This window comes from Rhamphochromis longiceps, unplaced genomic scaffold, assembly GCF_057381845.1.
Source record: "Rhamphochromis longiceps isolate RC_006_pf unplaced genomic scaffold, R_longiceps_female_GT1.1 unmapped_scaffold_7, whole genome shotgun sequence".
In the NCBI taxonomy this organism is placed as follows: Eukaryota; Metazoa; Chordata; class Actinopteri; order Cichliformes; family Cichlidae; genus Rhamphochromis; species Rhamphochromis longiceps.
In genome coordinates, this window is record NW_028187227.1 from 10,204 (window position 1) to 28,289 (window position 18,086).

General features: G+C 42.0%; 1 protein-coding gene across 1 annotated transcript; it reads right to left on the minus strand.

The window, feature by feature from the left end:
- Positions 1 to 11,271: 11,271 nt before the first annotated feature.
- Positions 11,272 to 17,884, minus strand: LOC146640435 (fibrocystin-L-like). Its single transcript, XM_085400109.1, has 4 exons — positions 17,830 to 17,884; positions 17,652 to 17,729; positions 17,229 to 17,373; positions 11,272 to 11,446 (listed from the first exon to the last, which is right to left on the minus strand). Exons 1-4 carry the CDS (start codon positions 17,882 to 17,884, stop codon positions 11,272 to 11,274), a joined length of 453 nt encoding a protein of 150 aa, XP_085256235.1.
- Between the last annotated feature and the right edge of the window lie 202 nt (positions 17,885 to 18,086).

The following is an 18,086-nucleotide window of genomic DNA, read 5'->3' on the forward strand; positions in this document are numbered from 1 at the left end:
TATATATATATATATATATATTAAAAAAAAGAGTGAAAAAGAGAGAGAATTTATATTGTAGATGAAAAATAATCATAGGGAGAAGGTTTTGTGTTGATCAGCCAAAAAAACAACTACAATTTCATTTTCTGCTTTTAAGAAAGGACTGTTCACAAAAACAGAGAGAGAGAGAGAGAGAGATGTGTGTTGATTAAGCAGTGATGATAATAATGAACATGTCTTAGTTTGTCACTTTCAGGTGAAAAGCAGACCTGAATCAATTTTCCACATGCAGCAGTCGGAAGAAAGTTATAGTTTAACATCATTGGAAACATGCAGGCCAAGTTTCTGGCTGACTTATTTACAACACCGTGTGTCTCTCAACCTCACAAGCAAGCTCCAAGGAAACTAATCTCTCCCTGAAGACAAGGAATGCAGCTCCAAAGCAATAACATGATAAAGAGACAGCAGCAAGTCCTGAGGAAAGAGTCCCAGCAAGCAGCAGCAGTGTGGACAAACAGCATCAGAGAAGAAGAGCAAACCCATCATCCTGACTGATCGGATGAATGGCACTGTGTCTACAACAAGCTGAAACTTCACTGTGCATGTGAAGAAAACGTTTGAGGAGAACTGAACAGTTGGAGTTTGACATTTGCCACCTGTGGAGTAAAATGGCAAGAAGGGACAGTGGGACACAGGACAAAGCTGAAGGAGAACTGCCGGGACTGTTGAAGTGGGAGAGGACAAAAGAGTGAGAGGACAACAGACGACAGAGAGGAGTGGTGAGAACACAGAGGAATGCTGTTATTTAATGTGGGAAATCAAAATTTGGGTTAGCAAACCTGGGGAAAAGAAAACTGACTGCTTAAGTTGGAAAATTGAGAAGGAGTCTGGATATATGCAAATATAAAAAACATATACATCATATACAAAATCACACACACAAGAAGAACATGCATTAACCCTACTAACACTTCCAAACACAAGAGAGCTCATGAAGATTAGACAACATTTTAAGCATGTCAGTCTGTTTATCATCTTGTCCAAGTCACCTAGTGTGATGCAAAGACCAGTGGACTCATAGCACATTAGTTAAGAAATGATCAAATAATAGTAGAGAAGTGTGTAAGAAAGGCAGCTTTTAAGAACATGCTCTGCTGGATATGCAGCTCCACAGACATGCATTAGACCTGCCTAATAACACAAACACATGTAATGAAAATTAGCTTGTTATCTTTCATCAGTGTTAAAATAGTGTCAATTTAGCAGACACTTGTTATCAAATACTGAATTTATCCAATGCAACAAATTGACTCTCCAGGTTGCAGGACAACAGTTTAACTTTTGTGGGAAAAAAGATCCTGGTTTGACCAAGCAGTGATCAGACAATAAATTTAGTTGTTAATATAGTAAATTGGGAGAAGCTTCCTGCTTGATTGAGGCAGCACATGTAATTTACTGTATGAGGGAAATTGTCTTTTGTGATAACATTTTGAACATGCTTTTCTGTCGTCCTGTCAACTTAGTGGGTTAATAGCTGATATGCAAATTAGTTGATCGGTTTTAGATTAATGAAAGGTGACTGAATTCTAGCACGAGTGAATGGGATGTTTGTTGTGTGTTGAGTGGAGACTCTAAAACACTGAGTTTCCTGCTTTGATGTGCGAGTGAATCCTGTATTTAGATACACAACTCTGAATACGTCAGAACAAACTTCTTTTGTGAAGTGCATGACAGCATGTCACATGTTTTATGATGAAGGGAAAAAAGGAAAATTGAATAAAATAGATCTGTGGCCTAAATGAGTGAAGAGCACAGACCTGGTGATTAAACTCATAAGTTAAAGAAGACATTAGGGTTATGTTGTGTGTTGTGCAGCTGATGGTTGGTTTGGAGTGAATTTAGCTGATGATTCTTCTCCTGTTGTGAAGTTGATGAGGAGTTTGTGTCATGACTTAACAAGGCCTTTTTATTTTGATACTTTTACAGTGCACTGAAAGTTTGGTTTGATAATCTCTGTTATTTTTCGTTTTTATCTTTTGAACAGGCACTGATTTTGTTTGTCTATTTCTTTTCTTTAAGCAGATCTGCACGTTGGGAATTGAAAGTGCTATACGACCTGTTGGGAAAGCCGTTACAAGTGAGTTTTCTCCACATTAAAATGGGCTCTGGAGAAAGCTACTTATTTGGGACAATATTAAATGAAAGTCCCGGCCTAAAAGGGATTCAGCGATGTAATCCGATCTAAAGTTCTTTTTTTTTTTTTTGAAATGACGTCATTTTGCTGGAAGTGGAAACTAAATGCGACGACAGGTTCCACTATCAGCAAAGAAAGAATGAATGAATGAATGAATGAATGGAAATAAAAAACAAACTGACTGACTGGTAAAAGCTGACAGGACTTGACCACGACTCAAGGTTAACCTCCACCTAGACAGGACAAAAGGGTGGATGATTTTATCTGTTTTTGTTACAGGAGCAGAAAGATGACAGCAACATTCGAGGTTGCATGACGATTTAATCTTTTAAATGCCATTTTCTCTGTCTGTGAATTTACTATGTGTGTGTCATTCACTAACTTGTGTTGCTCACAGACATTACTGTGAGAAAGTGTATACGCCTGCGCAGCGCTAACATTTGCATTTCTTTTCTACAGCATTGCAGTTTTTCATGTGTTTGATCATGTGATTTATAAGAGGATTAGTTAATGTTTTCCTACTACAGGATTTCTGGGTTTATATGTGAATGACATTCTTTCCACAGCTAGGGTTGGCTAACTTTATGGTGTTTTTATGGCACCTCTGGAATGTGGATGGCCGACGCCTGCCCACCAGGATAATCAATGTGTGTTGCTAATGTTTGTTTTTTGAGACTGCATGTACAAGATTCAGCAGAAGCGGACAAGTGACATGAGACAAACAAATAAGAGATGCGGTGTTATGGAATAGTTAATATGGGCTCATTTGCTGGCCACTCTTGAGCCCATAAATAATATATGAGTGGAGTGACTTTGCTTACGAGAAGTCACTGATTACATTACTGTTGACTGAGTACATGGGATGATCCATGTCTGAGGCAAATTATGGTATTAATTGTAGTTTACTGATTTGAGAAAACCTGCACATGACACTTGTCTTGCTGGTGCTGAATGCTTATTACTTTTATGATATAATTGTTTATAGGTGTGAAGTTTGATTTCACTTCCAGATTTTGTTTTCCAGGCCATGATGGTGTGTATGCAGGCTCCTGGCAGAGCCAGTTGTTATGCAAAACACACTAACATTCTTATTGCAGGATTATAGGTCCAGGGTGGTGCTGCTCCAGGGGAGGAGATGCCCTGATGTTGCCTGGGATATGATCTAGCTAATCTTTTTCTTTAAGACAGGAATCTGATTTTGATGAGTTGACTCATGGGAGTGTCCATGTGTCAAGATGGGGGATCCAGGATTAATATGAAACAATGAATTAACATTAAATTTTAGAATTAACATTAAATTTTTTTTTATATAATTTTTGCAGCGATTTGTGTGATTAACAGTTTATTTACAGGTATTAAACCTATGCAAGTGATGCATCCATGTTCAGATGAGGCTTTGATGGCCTATAAGTGAAGTTCACTGAACTAAAGAATGTGGTTTGATGATTGTTGACATGCTCTCCAAATAGAAGTTTTTCCTCTTAGCAAGGAAATACAGGTGCAGCAGTAATCTCCTGAGAAATCTTCAGAGGCCCAGTGAGAAGCGAGAACCATTCCAGGCATAACTGACAGCCCAGGCAGTGGTTGAGGTCAAAGGTCGAGCTGGTTGGGGCCCATCATGAGATCAGATTTTGGAGCCACAGCAAGGACCATGAAACTGCGTTGGAATGAGAGCTGTGCCAAAAGGGCTTTCCAGAGGCCAACAGAGGAGATTGTGGACAGCAGATGGGCACCTGAAGGATGAGGGGAGCGTGCCAAGCTCCATCGACAACGCAGAAGGAATCTAAGGATGATATCATGATTCTGTGAAAGCACAGGAACCAGAAGCCATGGTGGTGATGACAGCAGTTTCCTATGAACATCACCTAATGCTGTGTCACTATACTGTGCATACGCTGGCACATTGAAGACTGCTGGGATCATAACGCCAGTAAGATAACTGGACCCAGCACCCTTTCTACAAAGAGGTTTTTCTGCAGAGGATGGACAGTAGAAGAGTCATAAGTATTCCTACCGCAGGATGAAGGCCTGAAGTGAGGTGATGGGGGTTGATAGAGGCCAATTCAAGTGTTTCTGACCATTTCAACTGCCTGCAAAATAGCGGAGAGACCCTCCTGGATTTATCAGAGCCACTGCAAAGAGGTCGAGGTCCCAGGAAACCCCGGCACCCTCAAGACAGCACAATAGAGAAATCTCACACTTGGTTGTTTCAGTGGTGAGGGGGGAGTGCTGATTGAGCCCCCGTAGGGTAAGCTCGCACTTCAACCTCCAGCCTCTGATCAACTCTAGGGCAACCAAGTGCGAGGCGTGACGGACCTGTGTGCAACCATGGGAAGGTGGACCCTCTTGGTTACCTTGACTACGACGCTCACTTTTACAGGACCCCAGCTGGTGCCGGAAACAGCTGAACCAGGAGGAAGGCAGAGAAGATGGACACACGACAACTCTCACCTAAGGGATATGACGCAAGACCACATCCCTCCGTGGATGAATAATGCCTGGTACCGTTATATCCACGACAGAACAAAAGCAGAATCGGCAAATACAGACTATTATGTCTGTTCCCATCTACCCAGCACGGCAACATACCCCACACTATATGTGTTCCTGGACCAACTCCCAGGGAAGAACTACTCTATGATACTAGCAGAGAAAGGGGACTTTGTGTCCTCTTCAACAACACATTCTGCATTTACATAAAGAAGACGCACATTCATCAAATATGACTGACGCCCTGAATGTTTGGAGACAGATCCAGCAGGCCCAAAATCAGGACTATGTAAGTGATACAAGTGACTGGTTTTCTTGGCTATACACTGGCTCCTGGTTACAGGTGCTAAAAAGACTACTCATCGGAGTTAGGATATTTTTACTTTTATTTTGTGTCTTTGTAACGTGTATATTGCCATGTATAAAACTCATGATTAACCGCGTAATATTTTCTACTGTTGCTGCATAAATAGCCATGACAAGTGATGATGATGATGATAATGACCCCGACCTGTTGGAACATGAAGACTTTGTGTGATTAATGACAAACTGGTATCTCACTTAAAGTTTTTCTGACAACAGGAGGGAATGTCAATGGAAAATTGTATTTAGTAGTCAGTATAATCTTTTAGTGATATAAGTTTGCATATGGTAGAATACTGCATGTAGTTATTTGTATTAGGAAATATTCAACCATGTATACTTAGAGGCATATAATTAATTGTGTGTGATCTCTAACAGGCTGCAGGCTTGGGGTGCATCCCAGGAATGCACCCCCACGTCTGGGAGCATGAGAGCTCATACCTTGTTTTATTGTTTTACGGCAGGATTAACGTTAACGTTTAAGTGCTTCTTTACATATAGATGAACTGCTGGACTTCCTCACCATGTTATCTAGGGTGGGGGAGACTACCCCCTTTCCTGACCAAGGATGTACCTTTTGTGCTCTCATGACCCTTTGATCAGCAGGACACACACACACACACACACACACACACACACACACACACACACACACACACACACACACACACCTACTGAAGTATAAATAAAGATTGGGGCAGTTTCTTAGTGCGAGTCTCAGTCTGGAGGCTGCCCTTGCTAGCAAGAAGTTCTGTGTGTTTCTCTTCTCTGAGTCTTTACTGAAGAAGTGTTTTAGAATATTTTCCCTAACACTTATTTTCCACCCTGATTTATGAATAAATTCTTTACAAATCCTACCATGTGGATTCATGGATTTTTTTTTCACATTCTGTCTCTCACAGTTGAAGTGTACCTCTGGTGCAAATTACTGACCTCTGTCATCATTTTAGGTGGGGGAACTTGCACAATCGGTGGCTGACTAAATACTTTTTTGCCCCACTGTGTGTATATATATATATATATATATATATATATATATATATATATATATATATATATATATATATATATATTCAATTCAATTCAATTTTATTTATATAGCGCCAAATCACAACATAAGTCGCCTTAAGGCGCTTTATATTGTACAGTATATCCTATAATAATAGATACAGGGAAAAACCCAAATATCATATGACCCTCTATGAGCAAGCACTTTGGCAACAGTGGGAAGGAAAAACTCCCTTTTAACAGGAAGAAACCTCCGGCAGAACCAGGCTCAGGTACTTCAAAAGTGTAGAAACCTGAAAACTAGCAAAAGATGCTTTGATTGCAGAGGGGGGAAAGAAGGAGGAGTTTTTGAGGAGAACTATATTAGATACCTCAGAGCCAGCACAAGGGACATCATGTTCAGTAGTCTTGGAGCCAGCAAAGAAGACTCCACAGGTGGAATCTTCCAGGCATAGCAGACTTGAAAGTGTTTTTGATGAAATCCTGAAGGAAAACACTCTAGATCCTGTTCCTCAGTTAGCCACGACAAGTGCACGCATTGAAGTGCAAACTTGCCATTCAACGCTCAGACAATCCACTGCTGTACTGGCAAGTCAACAAACTTAGCTTTCCCACTCTGCAGCTAAATTTCTCTGTGCACCTACAACAATTGTGGAGCGCGAGAGACTCTTTGATACAGCCTCCATTATTATTAATGAAAGGAGAAGCAGGCTGACAGCTGAGAAGGTTGAAATGTTGATATTTCTGAAGAACCCACCTCTAATGTTAACGTGAAAAAAATGTTACAAATGTGTTATTACAAGGATGTCGTGTGTTTAAAAATGAACTTATACAAAAACAGTTAAAAAAATAGACTATACCGGATTCATATTGGTATCGGCAGATATCCCAATGTATGATCTTGATATCGGACATAAAAAAGTGGTATTGTGCCATTTCTAATTCTAGCCATCAGAAACCTTGAAGCACAGGCCGAGGAGGTGGTGTGGCAGTGATTTTTCACATCAGCCTATCAATCAACCAAAGACTAAGACAGACCCACCCACCACTTTAATCACACTCTAGATCTTGTTTTAACATATGGCATAGAAACTGAACATTTAACAGTGTTTCCTGAAAACCCTCTCCTGTCTGATCTGACTATAAACGACCAGCTTCTTCAATGATGAATGCAGATGCTTCACTGGCTGATGAGCTGAACACGTTTTATGCTCGCTTCGACGCCGCAGCAATTAAAACAACAAACGGCTGCGCGTGCTCAGAGTGCACCAGTGAAGAAAATGCATTCGTCATCACAGAGCATGCCGTGAGGAACACCTTCAGGAGGGTGAACACCAGGAAGGCAGCAGGACCAGATGCAATCCCTGGCCGGGTCCTTAGAGCCTGCGCTGATCAACTAGCACCAGTGTTCACGGAGATCTTCAACCTCTCCCTGGCCCAAGCTGTGGTTCCCACGTGCTTCAAACGGTCCATTATTGTCCCTGTTCCAAAGAAACAACAGCCCGCTTGCCACAATGACTACCGTCCAGTAGCACTGACTTCAATTGTGATGAAGTGTTTTGAAAGACTGATGAGAGATCACATCACTTCTTCACTTCCTCCCACCATCGACTCACTTCAGTTTGCTTACCGGACTAATCGTTCCACAGACGATGCCATATCTCACCTGCTCCACACATCCCTGAGTCACCTGGACACTGGCAGAGGGAATTATGTTAGGATGCTGTTCGTGGACTACAGTTCAGCATTCAACACAATAATTCCCTCTAAGCTTTTCACCAAGTTGACGGATCTAGGACTCAGCTCATCACTGTGTCAGTGGATCCTCAACTTCCTCACAGACAGACCCCAATCAGTGAGGGTAGGAAAACAAGTCTCCCCCTCCATCTCACTCAGCACTGGAGTGCCTCAGGGCTGTGTTTTAAGCCCCCTGCTGTACTCACTGTACACTTATGACTGTGTAGCCACATCCGACACCACCTCCATTGTCAAGTTTGCTGACGACACTGCTGTTGTGGGCCTGATCTCCGACAACATCGAGACGGCCTACCTGGAGGAGATTAGGAACCTGGAGACCTGGTGCCAGGAGAATAACCTCCTCCTAAACATCAGCAAGACTAAGGAGCTGATCGTGGACTTCACTACAAAGCAGGCGAGGAATTATGAGCCCCTGGTCATCAGTAACACACCAGTGGAGAGAGTGGACAGTTTCCAATACCTGGGTGTCCACATCACTCAGGACCTGTCATGGTCCTGTCACATCAACACCCTGGTTAAGAAAGCCCGTCAGCATATCTTCTTCCTCAGAAGACTTAGAGACTTCCATCTGCCACTGAAGGTGCTCAAGAACTTCTACTCCTGCACCATCGAGAGCGTCCTGATGGCAAACATCTGCACCTGGTTTGGGAACAGCACCAAGCAGGACAGACGAGATCTGCAAAGGGTGGTGCGCTCGGCAGAACGCATCATTCAATCAGAGCTCCCTGACCTGCTGTCCATCTACACCAAGCGGTGCAAGTCCAAAGCTAGGAAGATTATGATGGACCTCTCCCATCCCAACAATGGACTCTTCTCACTGTTGAGGTCTGGGAAGCGCTTCCGCTCCCTTAAGGCCAAAACAGAGAGAATGAAGAGGAGCTTCTTCCCCCAGGCTATTCGGGGCCTGAACCAGGTGTAGGACTGGACTCTCCCAAACACGTCACTATAAGACTGGACTCTCACACACGTCACCACACGCACCACCACACATTTCCTATAATCCTATAATTCCTATAATTTATAATCCTTATCTTTATAATCTCTTCTGCTATTTGCACATTCTTTACTGTAATTTCCTAAGTTAATTTGTAAATTTTTGTAGTAAATTGTAAATATTGTAAAACTTTTCTTCTGTCATTTAATGGTCGGGCATTGTACAGCTACAAGCATTTCACCCCCATGTCATACTGTGTATGGTTGTGTGTGTGTGTGACAAATAAAATTTGAATTTGAATTTGAAATCATTTCCTGATAACATTTACATTTACAATAATTGATTACACTGCAGTGGGGAGTAGACTTCATCACAGTAGATGTCTTTCTGAAAGCGCTAAGAATATAATCCACCCACTGTTATCATCTTCAATGCCCTGTACCAACATAGAGCAGAGCAGCTATCTGAACAATATTGGATTGCATTTATATAGCACTTTTGAAGACCCTCAAAGCGCTTTACAATTCCTCTATTTATTCACTCTCACATTCACACACTGGTGGAGGCAGCTACAGTTGTAGCCACAGCTGCCCAGGGGCAGACTGACAGAAGCGAGGCTGCCATATCACGCCATCAGCCCCTCTGGCCATTACCAGCAGGCGGTAGGTGAAGTGTCTTGCCCAAGGACACAACGACCAAGACTGTCCAAGCCGGGGCTCGAACCAGCAACCTTCAGATTGCAAGACGAACTGCCAACTCTTGAGCCACGATCGCCCTCCAACAGAGGTCGATCATCTTGTTAATAATTTTACCTCCTCACTACGTACGACTCTGGATACTGTAGCTCCGGTGAAAACTAAGTCCTCAAATCAGAAGTACCTGACTCCGTGGTATAATTCTCCATCACGTAGCCTAAAGCAGATGACTCGTACGCTGGAGAGGAAATGGCATGTTACAAATTTAGAAGATGATCAGTTAGGCTGGAGAAATAGTTTGTTGCTTTATAGGAAAGCCCTCCAGAACATCTTACTATTCATCACTGATTGAAGAAAATAAGAACAACCCCAGGTTTCTCTTCAGCTCTGTAGCCAGGCTGACAAACAGTCAGAGCTCTGTTGAGCCAACCATCCCTTTAACATTAACTAGTAATGACTTCATGAACTTCTTCACAAATAACATTTTTATCATTAGAGAAAAAATTACCAATAATCATCCCACAGATGTAATATTATCTACAGTTACTCTTAGTACCATTGATGTTAAGTTAGACTCTTTTTCTCTAATTGATCTTTCTGAGTTAACTTCAATAATTACTTCCTCCAAACCATCAACGTGTCTTTTAGACCCCGTTCCTACAAAACTGCTCAAAGAAGTCCTGCCATTAATTAATTCTTCGATCTTAAATATGATCAACCTATCTCTAATAATCAGCTATGTACCACAGGCCTTCAAGCTGGCTGTAGTTAAACCTTTACTCAAAAAGCATCTCTAGACCCAGCAGTCTTAGCTAATTATAGGCCAATCTCCAACCTTCCTTTCATATCGAACATCCTTGAAAGAGTAGTTGTCAAACAGCTAACAGATCATCTGCAGAGGAATGGTTTATTTGAAGAGTTTCAGTCAAATTAACTGAATTTATAGAGAAAACATGTTTAGTTTTTGTTGATGTGTGTGTGCCATACGTTAGTCTAGGCTGAGAATGAAGTGTAGTTTCCAGGTTACGTTCTTGCTGTGCCTCATTATGCCAGCAGGTGGCAAGTACCTCAGTCGAGTCATCTGTGTTGCCGCTCCGTCCACGCGTAGCTTCATGTCAGCAAAAGTCGGGAGAAAGCGCCAGAGTCCAATTTGGGATTACTTCGAATATGACTGTGTTTTAGATAAAAGCAAGTGTCTTGTAGTGGAAAGAGATAAAATATGTGGGACATTTTTAAAGGGGAAAAATCCCACAAACCTTAAAGTGCACTTGAAAAGTTCGCACAAGAAGGCTAACCTAGCTTACCTTGAGAAGGTAAGGGAGCACGCCCAAGCCTCATCCCCAGAAACAGAAGCTAACCCCAGGCAAGGCAGCGTGATGCACGCTGAGAAAACCCCACAAAAAACATTAATGCAGTACTTCCAACGGCGACCGGATGGCTGCTGGTTGGTCAATTCGCAGGAACATCACAAGCGAGAGGAAGCGTTGGTGAATATGTTTATTGAGACTGGGATATCTACACAACTGTGTGAGTCAATTGCCTTCAAAAAGTTTAGCAATTCACTTGAACCAAAATTCCGAACATCAGGCGCTGCAAGAGTTAATTGTCTCATTGGGGCCAAGATGGATATAGCAAAGCAGAAACTGAAAGAACTAAAAAAAGAAGCGAGGAAGCTAACACTGTGTGTAGATGGCTGGAGCAAAAGGGGATTAACAGCATCTTTCATGGGTGTGTCAGCTTGTTTTTACCACCCACCTGGAGGCCAGGTCCACCATGCTTTGCTTAACCTGCACCGACTGGAGCACCCACATACCGGGGAGGCCATCGCCCGCTGCATTGATCATACATTAGAAGAGTGGGCTGTAGGGAACGAGAAGGTGCTGCTCGTTGTAACCGATAACGGGGTCAACATCGTCAAGGCCGTACGGCTTCTTCAGAATCGCAGGCGAACTGATGATACCAATGGTTCTCAGGATGAGCAAAGAGCTGCTGGAGAGGGCCAAGATGAAATGTGGATGGAGTCTGAGTCGGAGGAGTCAGACACAGAGTGTGAGGAACGTGGAGATTTTGGTGAGTGTTTTTATAGGAGCAAACACATTGTCAATTTTTTTTCCTTTTTACTCATGTAAACCGTTGCATTAACTAGCATCCCCAGGCTTCTACCTTTCTACCTATAAAACCCGAGAGCAGCCAAATGGCTGGTAGGCTTTTAGCTAAGCTTTAGCTTCAGCCAAGTGGAAGCTAAATTGGCTAGTCATTCATATGTATATTAGGTCGTTATCTGGGAATTCTGGAGGGAGGGGAGTGGGGGTGTGTGATTGAGGGCGTGGGGGAGCTGCTAAAAGCTGTGCACTTCCTTTTGTGTTTCATCTTGATGCATTCTCAATCATCCAGGGAAATAAATCTCCAAAAGTCACCAACTTGGAGTGTTTCAGTTTGCCATCTTAGGGAGAAATCAACACACATGGGTGTATGTCCTTTGTTGCTGAGATTTATTGATAAAAACAGTACAAAAAACCAACCATTTGTACAAATATTTACAAATAATAATAAAAAGTGAGTGAGTACAATTCAACATTTTCAGCAATCACTCACAATCCTGGCACTGCCATGGTTTCTGTAGTCTGCATTTACCACATGTGTATCTTTTGCAGTGAACACATCGCACAGTGGCATGATTGTTCTTGCAGTTGTGTTTGACCTGACACGTGGCTCTTTTTCCAGGGCTATGTGTGGAGGGTTGTGTCCGAAGCAACTGTTCTCTTCTTGCCTTCTTCGCAGCTACATGAGAGTGAGCCAACTCTGTTGCAAGCGCCACCAGGAAGTCCACCCGTCTTTCCTTCGTCCCGGTGCATGCTTGATACAGCACATGTGCATTCAGTGCTGCCATGTCAATCATGTTATAAAACACGGCGACTGGCCAGCGCCGTGTTCCTTTGCGGACAGTGTACTCCCGAACCATCCAACCATCCAACTTGATCCCAAACTTGTCAGGTTTACTTGCAATATTCTGCAGGAAACAACACCGAGTCTTTGATGGGAAAAGCTGTTCATCAACGGTGATATGTAGACCAGGGTTGTAGCACGTGATGCAGTTGGTGACAAATGATCCCCACACACTGGAAATTGCAGCGAACTTATCAGTCTTTGCTCGATTTGCTCCATTGTGGCATCAATCAGACCACTGGTATAATGTTGAAATGTACTCACTCACTTTTTATTATTATTTGTAAATATGTGTACAAATGGTTGGTTTTTTGTACTGTTTTTATCAATAAATCTCAGCAACAAAGGAAATACACCCATGTGTGTTGATTTCTCCCTAAGATGGCAAACTGAAACACTCCAAGTTGGTGACTTTTGGAGATTTATTTCCCTGGATGATTGAGAATGCATCAAGATGAAACACAAAAGGAAGTTCACAGCTTTTAGCAGCTCCCCCACGCCCTCAATCACACACCCCCACTCCCCTCCCTCCAGAATTCCCAGGTAACAACCCAATTTACATATGAATGACTAGCCAATTTAGCTTCCACTTGGCTGAAGCTAAAGCCTAGCTAAAAGCCATTTGGCAACTCTCCGGGTTTTAAAGGTAGAAAAGCCAAATGGCTGCTCTCCGGGGTTACAGCATTTGCAGCTATAATGTTAGTTTCCTAGTAAATTTTCTGATGCATGTGAATACTTCCTCTCTTTTACTGTAGCTATATTGCAGACAGCATATATGTTGCAGAAAGGCTGGAAATGGAAACTAGCTGTAGCTGGTAAAGGTTCACTTGTCATGATTCGGCTGTGTGGCAGGCAGGAGAGGACCCAAACGCAAACTCACAGAGACAAAAGGTAAACTCAAAAAACACAGCTTTATTGCTGGCGTGGAGTGGGACACGAAAAACAATACAAAATAAACTAAACTGGGAAAACTAAAGCACAAGGAGCCACAGGGAAAAATCACACAGCTATGATGGAGACTACGACACTGACAAAGAGAAACACAGGGCTTAAATACACAGAGGGATAACGAGGGAATGAGACACAGAAGGAGGGCACAGCTGGGAGAAATCAGGACTGGACGAGACAGAGACGCAAAACTAGAAACACTCACATGAGGCATGGACCTTCAAAGTAAAACAGGAAGTATCACACAGAGACGCGAACTAGACACAGTGGAGACAGCAACTAAGAAACAGAGACAAACCATAAGGCAGAGGTCTAAGAACCAAAATACACAGAGGGAAATACTCAGCTTTGAACACAAGAGACTAGACTAGAGGGAGTAACAAAAGACCAACCATGAGAACATAATGCACAATGCAGGGTGACAGAAAACAAGAAACTCAAACATGCAAAGACACACAATAAACAGAACAGAGGGGGCACAGAGAGACATGAAGGGCAGGGGAGACTTAACATGGGTTGAAACACAAGGGGGAACTAATAAGCAAATGAACATAGGAGGCCCAATGAGCTAAACATACTATAAACATCAAAATGAACTAGAACTCAAAACACTGGGTCCTAAGACCCAGGATCGTGACATCACTGTTTTTGTAAACGAAAGTTCCCCAACTTTTTTTATTTAAACTAAATAATTGCAATGCTGTTTATGCTTTATTGACCCTGTGCACGAGAAAATGCTAACTTCCTGGTTTGAGACCGGATGTGGGGTTGTACATTTCCGGTAGCTTTACTTTGTGGTCAATCACTACTGTGAAGATATCCTCCACAATCATGTCCAAAACTCGAAAACGGAAAGATGGTGTTAAGTTACAAAGAGCAGAAGGTGGGAACACTCACCACTGTTGTGTCACAAAAAATCTAATGATCAATTTTGACGTTTAAAGAGTTTAGATCGATCAGTTGTTTACATCACTCAACACAAGCAGAACTGCATCACTGCAGCAGAAGACACATCGTCCACATTCAGAAGCACATCTCTGTATAGTGACTGGTCTCATGATTTAAACAGGCAAATGTTCAGCATTCAAACTACAGGTGAAGAATAGTCAAACCAGATGTTTCCCCGTTATGTCGAGATCAGCTAGTCAAGTACACACCTACACAGCATGTTAACAAACTGTGAAAAAAGCCACACAAAAATGAATGATTGCTGGTAACGGTTTCTATACATTAGTATTTACGAAGGGTATGTTGTAACTTACCTTCAAAATTACAGCGGTCCCTCGCTATAACGCGGTTCACCTTTCACCTCGCTGTTTCACAGATTTTTTAGTGCAAGTTTGCATGCTTATTTTTTACATCACATTGTGTCCTGCGTCCTGATCGCTGCAGACGATCTCCTCCGTGACGTCTCTCCTGTACAGTACAGAATTGCTGCATCGATGCTAGCAGTGTGACTCTGAAGTGCAGTGCTGTATGTCCACGATGTCCACGAAACGTGTTGTACCGTCAAAAAATAACATTGGCTACTTGATTTCACCTATCGCTGGTTATTTTTAGAACATAACACCCGCGATAAACGAGGGACCGCTGTATACAGATACTGAGAAATATAACATTTGAATATTTTCTCTTTTGCTCTGAGGCGCAGGGGAAAAATATCGATGAAAAGTCGATGAACATCATTTACAGATATATTGGGTAAATGCCCAAGACATCTATAGAAATGTAAATCGCGGCTTGATTCATTCATTTGCTTAACTTGTTTTGGACCGTAAACCAGGCGCGAATAGGACACCGGAAACAAAGCTCCCCACAGGAGTTTCCGCACCGGAAGTAGCATATGCTAACGTGCACATAGTCAATTCACATAAAAGGCTGCCCACAATCCCCAGTAAAAGCTTTAATCGGTGCATCTGCTGTGATCCTACTCATGGCTATGGGGATAACACTATTAAGAAGTAAAACGTATTGAAACAGGTCTGCTTACCTAAGAGACCTGCAGCACAGAGCTAATGTCCATAGTTTACGAAATAGTTTTTATTAAATCAAATACATACCTCAAGTGGAAATATAACAACATTTTTAGACTATTGCTTCTATGTTTATAATGTTTACATGTTTTATAATTGTCTGTTTTGTTTTTTTAAGACCTTGAGCTGCAAGAATATGGGGAGAGCAGCAAGTTCCACAGAATGCCGTGCCTAGCACACACTCTCCAGCTCACAATCAAAGATGCCATGAAACACCCGACTGCTGATTCAGTCATAACTAAAGCAAGAAAACTGGTACATGCTGTAAGAAAATCATCAGTGGCAAATGAAGAAATGATCAAAAGGTGTGGCAAAACTCTGATCCGGGATTGTACCACTCGTTGGAACAGTACTTTTGACATGTTGAGACAACTGCTAGAAACCAGAGCTGAACTAAACCAACTGCTTGAGCAGCTGGAGATGGATACTTCTCACAAGTGATTGGGCCAAGCTGGAGAACCTTGTCAAGCTGTTTGAACCCTTTGCCATTCATACAGACCAGCTTCAGAGTGACAGCCAGTCACTCTCACAAGTAGTGCCATGTCTGCTCAACCTTGAGGCACATCTGCTGACGAGTCCTTTTAGGAATCCTTTAGCTCAAGTGCTTCTGAAGTCTTTAATTAAGGGAACGGTTTGCTGGTATTCTTAATCCTGATTCCACACAGTTTGATGCTACACCAGCAGGAGCCTGCCTGCTGGATCCAAATGTTTCACTGATTCTTCAGTCACCAGATACAGCATCGCTGCATTTCTGGAAAGCAAGACAGGATGTCTATCCAAAACTTGCCCCAGTAGCTTTAGATCTTGTTAGTGCCCCTGCTTCACAAGCATTTGTGGAACGCATCTTTTCTGTGTGGACTCCTGTCATTTGGGCTGAGAAACTGAACAACCACATCTCTGGAGCAGCGAGTTTTCCTTTAGATCAACACTTGCAGTTCAGTTCAGTGCTTTTTTTTTTTTGTTGCTTTTTTTATGTTTTACTAATGTATAACTAAACACTTAAAATTTACTCATGATGGCTTGGCTTTTGTGTTGTGTTATTGTATTGCTAGTCAGTTGCAGTGTTTTATCACAGCTGTAATGCCAGCATTGAATGTTGGGCTTCCTAATGTTTAAATTAAATTTCATCCAAGTTACTTTAGAGTTGGCTAAGCTCTGTTTATCTACACTACCTGCTTTTCAGATGCTGTTGTAAATGTGTCTACTAAATATTAAAGCCATATATCATTTATAGTTGCCTGGTGGGAATGTGGGTTGTCTGTCTCTATGTGTTAGCCCTGCGACAGACTGGTGACCTGTCCAGGGTGCACCAGGGTATGGTAGCTGGAATAGCAACCTATCCAAGGATAAGTGGAAGAAGATGGATGGATATGATGAAACTGGGATTTTGTTACACTTAATTATTTCCATTTTTTTTAACAGTCTTTTTTTAACAAAAAAAAAAAAAAAAAAAAAAAAAAGAGCCAATATGCAAGGACTAATCAATTAACCAGTATTAAACAACAGCTATTATAGCTAAGTTATCTAGAAAGTTAATTAATCTTTTATTCACAAGGACGACTAGGGGCGCTCAGAGGGGAATTTATTTTAGGCAAAGTGTTTTATTTCCTGTCTCCCTTCCCTCACCCCCAACCACTTGCAGCAGATGACTGCGCCTCCCCTGAGCCTGGCTTTGCCGTAGGTTTCTTCCTGTTAAAATGGAGTTTTTTATCCTGCTGTTGCCAAGTATTTGCTCATAGCTTTTCGTCCGATTGTTGGGTTTTTTTCTGTATTATTGTAGGGTCTTTAAGTGACAATATAAAGTGCCTGTGAAATAATTAAGTAACTTGTGAAATAAGTAAATACAGACGTGCTGCTAAAGTATGCCTGGACTGTACCTGGTGTAGCACATAATCTGGTTGCGATGTGTGGAGTCTCTCTCCACATCACAGGGGACTGACAGGGTGTTTGACACCAGGGTCACACGGTTTCCAAACATGTCGTCTACTGGATTCAGCTGGAACTGCCGCTCCTGTGCAAAACCTGGAAGGGAAAAAAGGGGGCAACAAAATCTCAGAAGGTAATTGTTTTTGAGGCTTAGAGTCACATCTTTCAGCATCATCCCACCAGGCCAGCAGGCACAAGGACTCTCAGGACAGTTACAACTGCATTAACAAATCTTCTTCAGCTGCATCTTTTAGCTACAGAATAGCTTAAAATTGACTTATATCTAAGAATCCATCATAACTTGTTTTACAAAGTAAAATAATGCCCACACTACTTTTTAAATTTACTTCTAAACCTCATTACGGATCTCCTACCATCTCCTTGAATGGTGAGTCGTGTGGCTCCATTGACGCTTCCTATGCGTGGGGACACGGAGGTTATGCGCTGAGCATCTGCAAAATTGAATTAAAACCGCATGAGAAATCTTTTTTCCTCGAGTGTGAACAGCGAGCTAAAACAACTGAGTTTAGAATAGAAGTTGACTTAACTTACCGCAGCAACACCAAAGAGCGAAGAGGAGAGCTGCGGCCTTCCACTTGACCTCCATCCTGAAGAGCTCCCAGGTTACTTTGCTGCCTCACCTGCGCCCCTCTCTCGACCGATTGTGAATCACGTGACACAAAAGTACTATTTATAACAAAAATATAATTGAAATTTATTGACAGCCATAGAATAAATATATGTGGTAAAATGTACAATTATTAAAACAAATATTATTTTAAAAAATTGTATTTTCCATTTTCCAGTGT

What these genes read in the sequence shown, in the direction of transcription:
- LOC146640435 (XM_085400109.1), bottom strand. Translation starts at nt 17,884, where the DNA reads ATGGAGGTCAAGTGGAAGGCCGCAGCTCTCCTCTTCGCTCTTTGGTGT. An exon ending in CGCTCTTTGGTGTTGCTGCG is followed by an intron (nt 17,730 to 17,829) that starts GTAAGTTAAGTC and finishes TCAATTTTGCAG; the next exon opens with ATGCTCAGCGCATAACCTCC. An exon ending in ACTCACCATTCAAGGAGATG is followed by an intron (nt 17,374 to 17,651) that starts GTAGGAGATCCG and finishes TTTCCCTTCCAG; the next exon opens with GTTTTGCACAGGAGCGGCAG.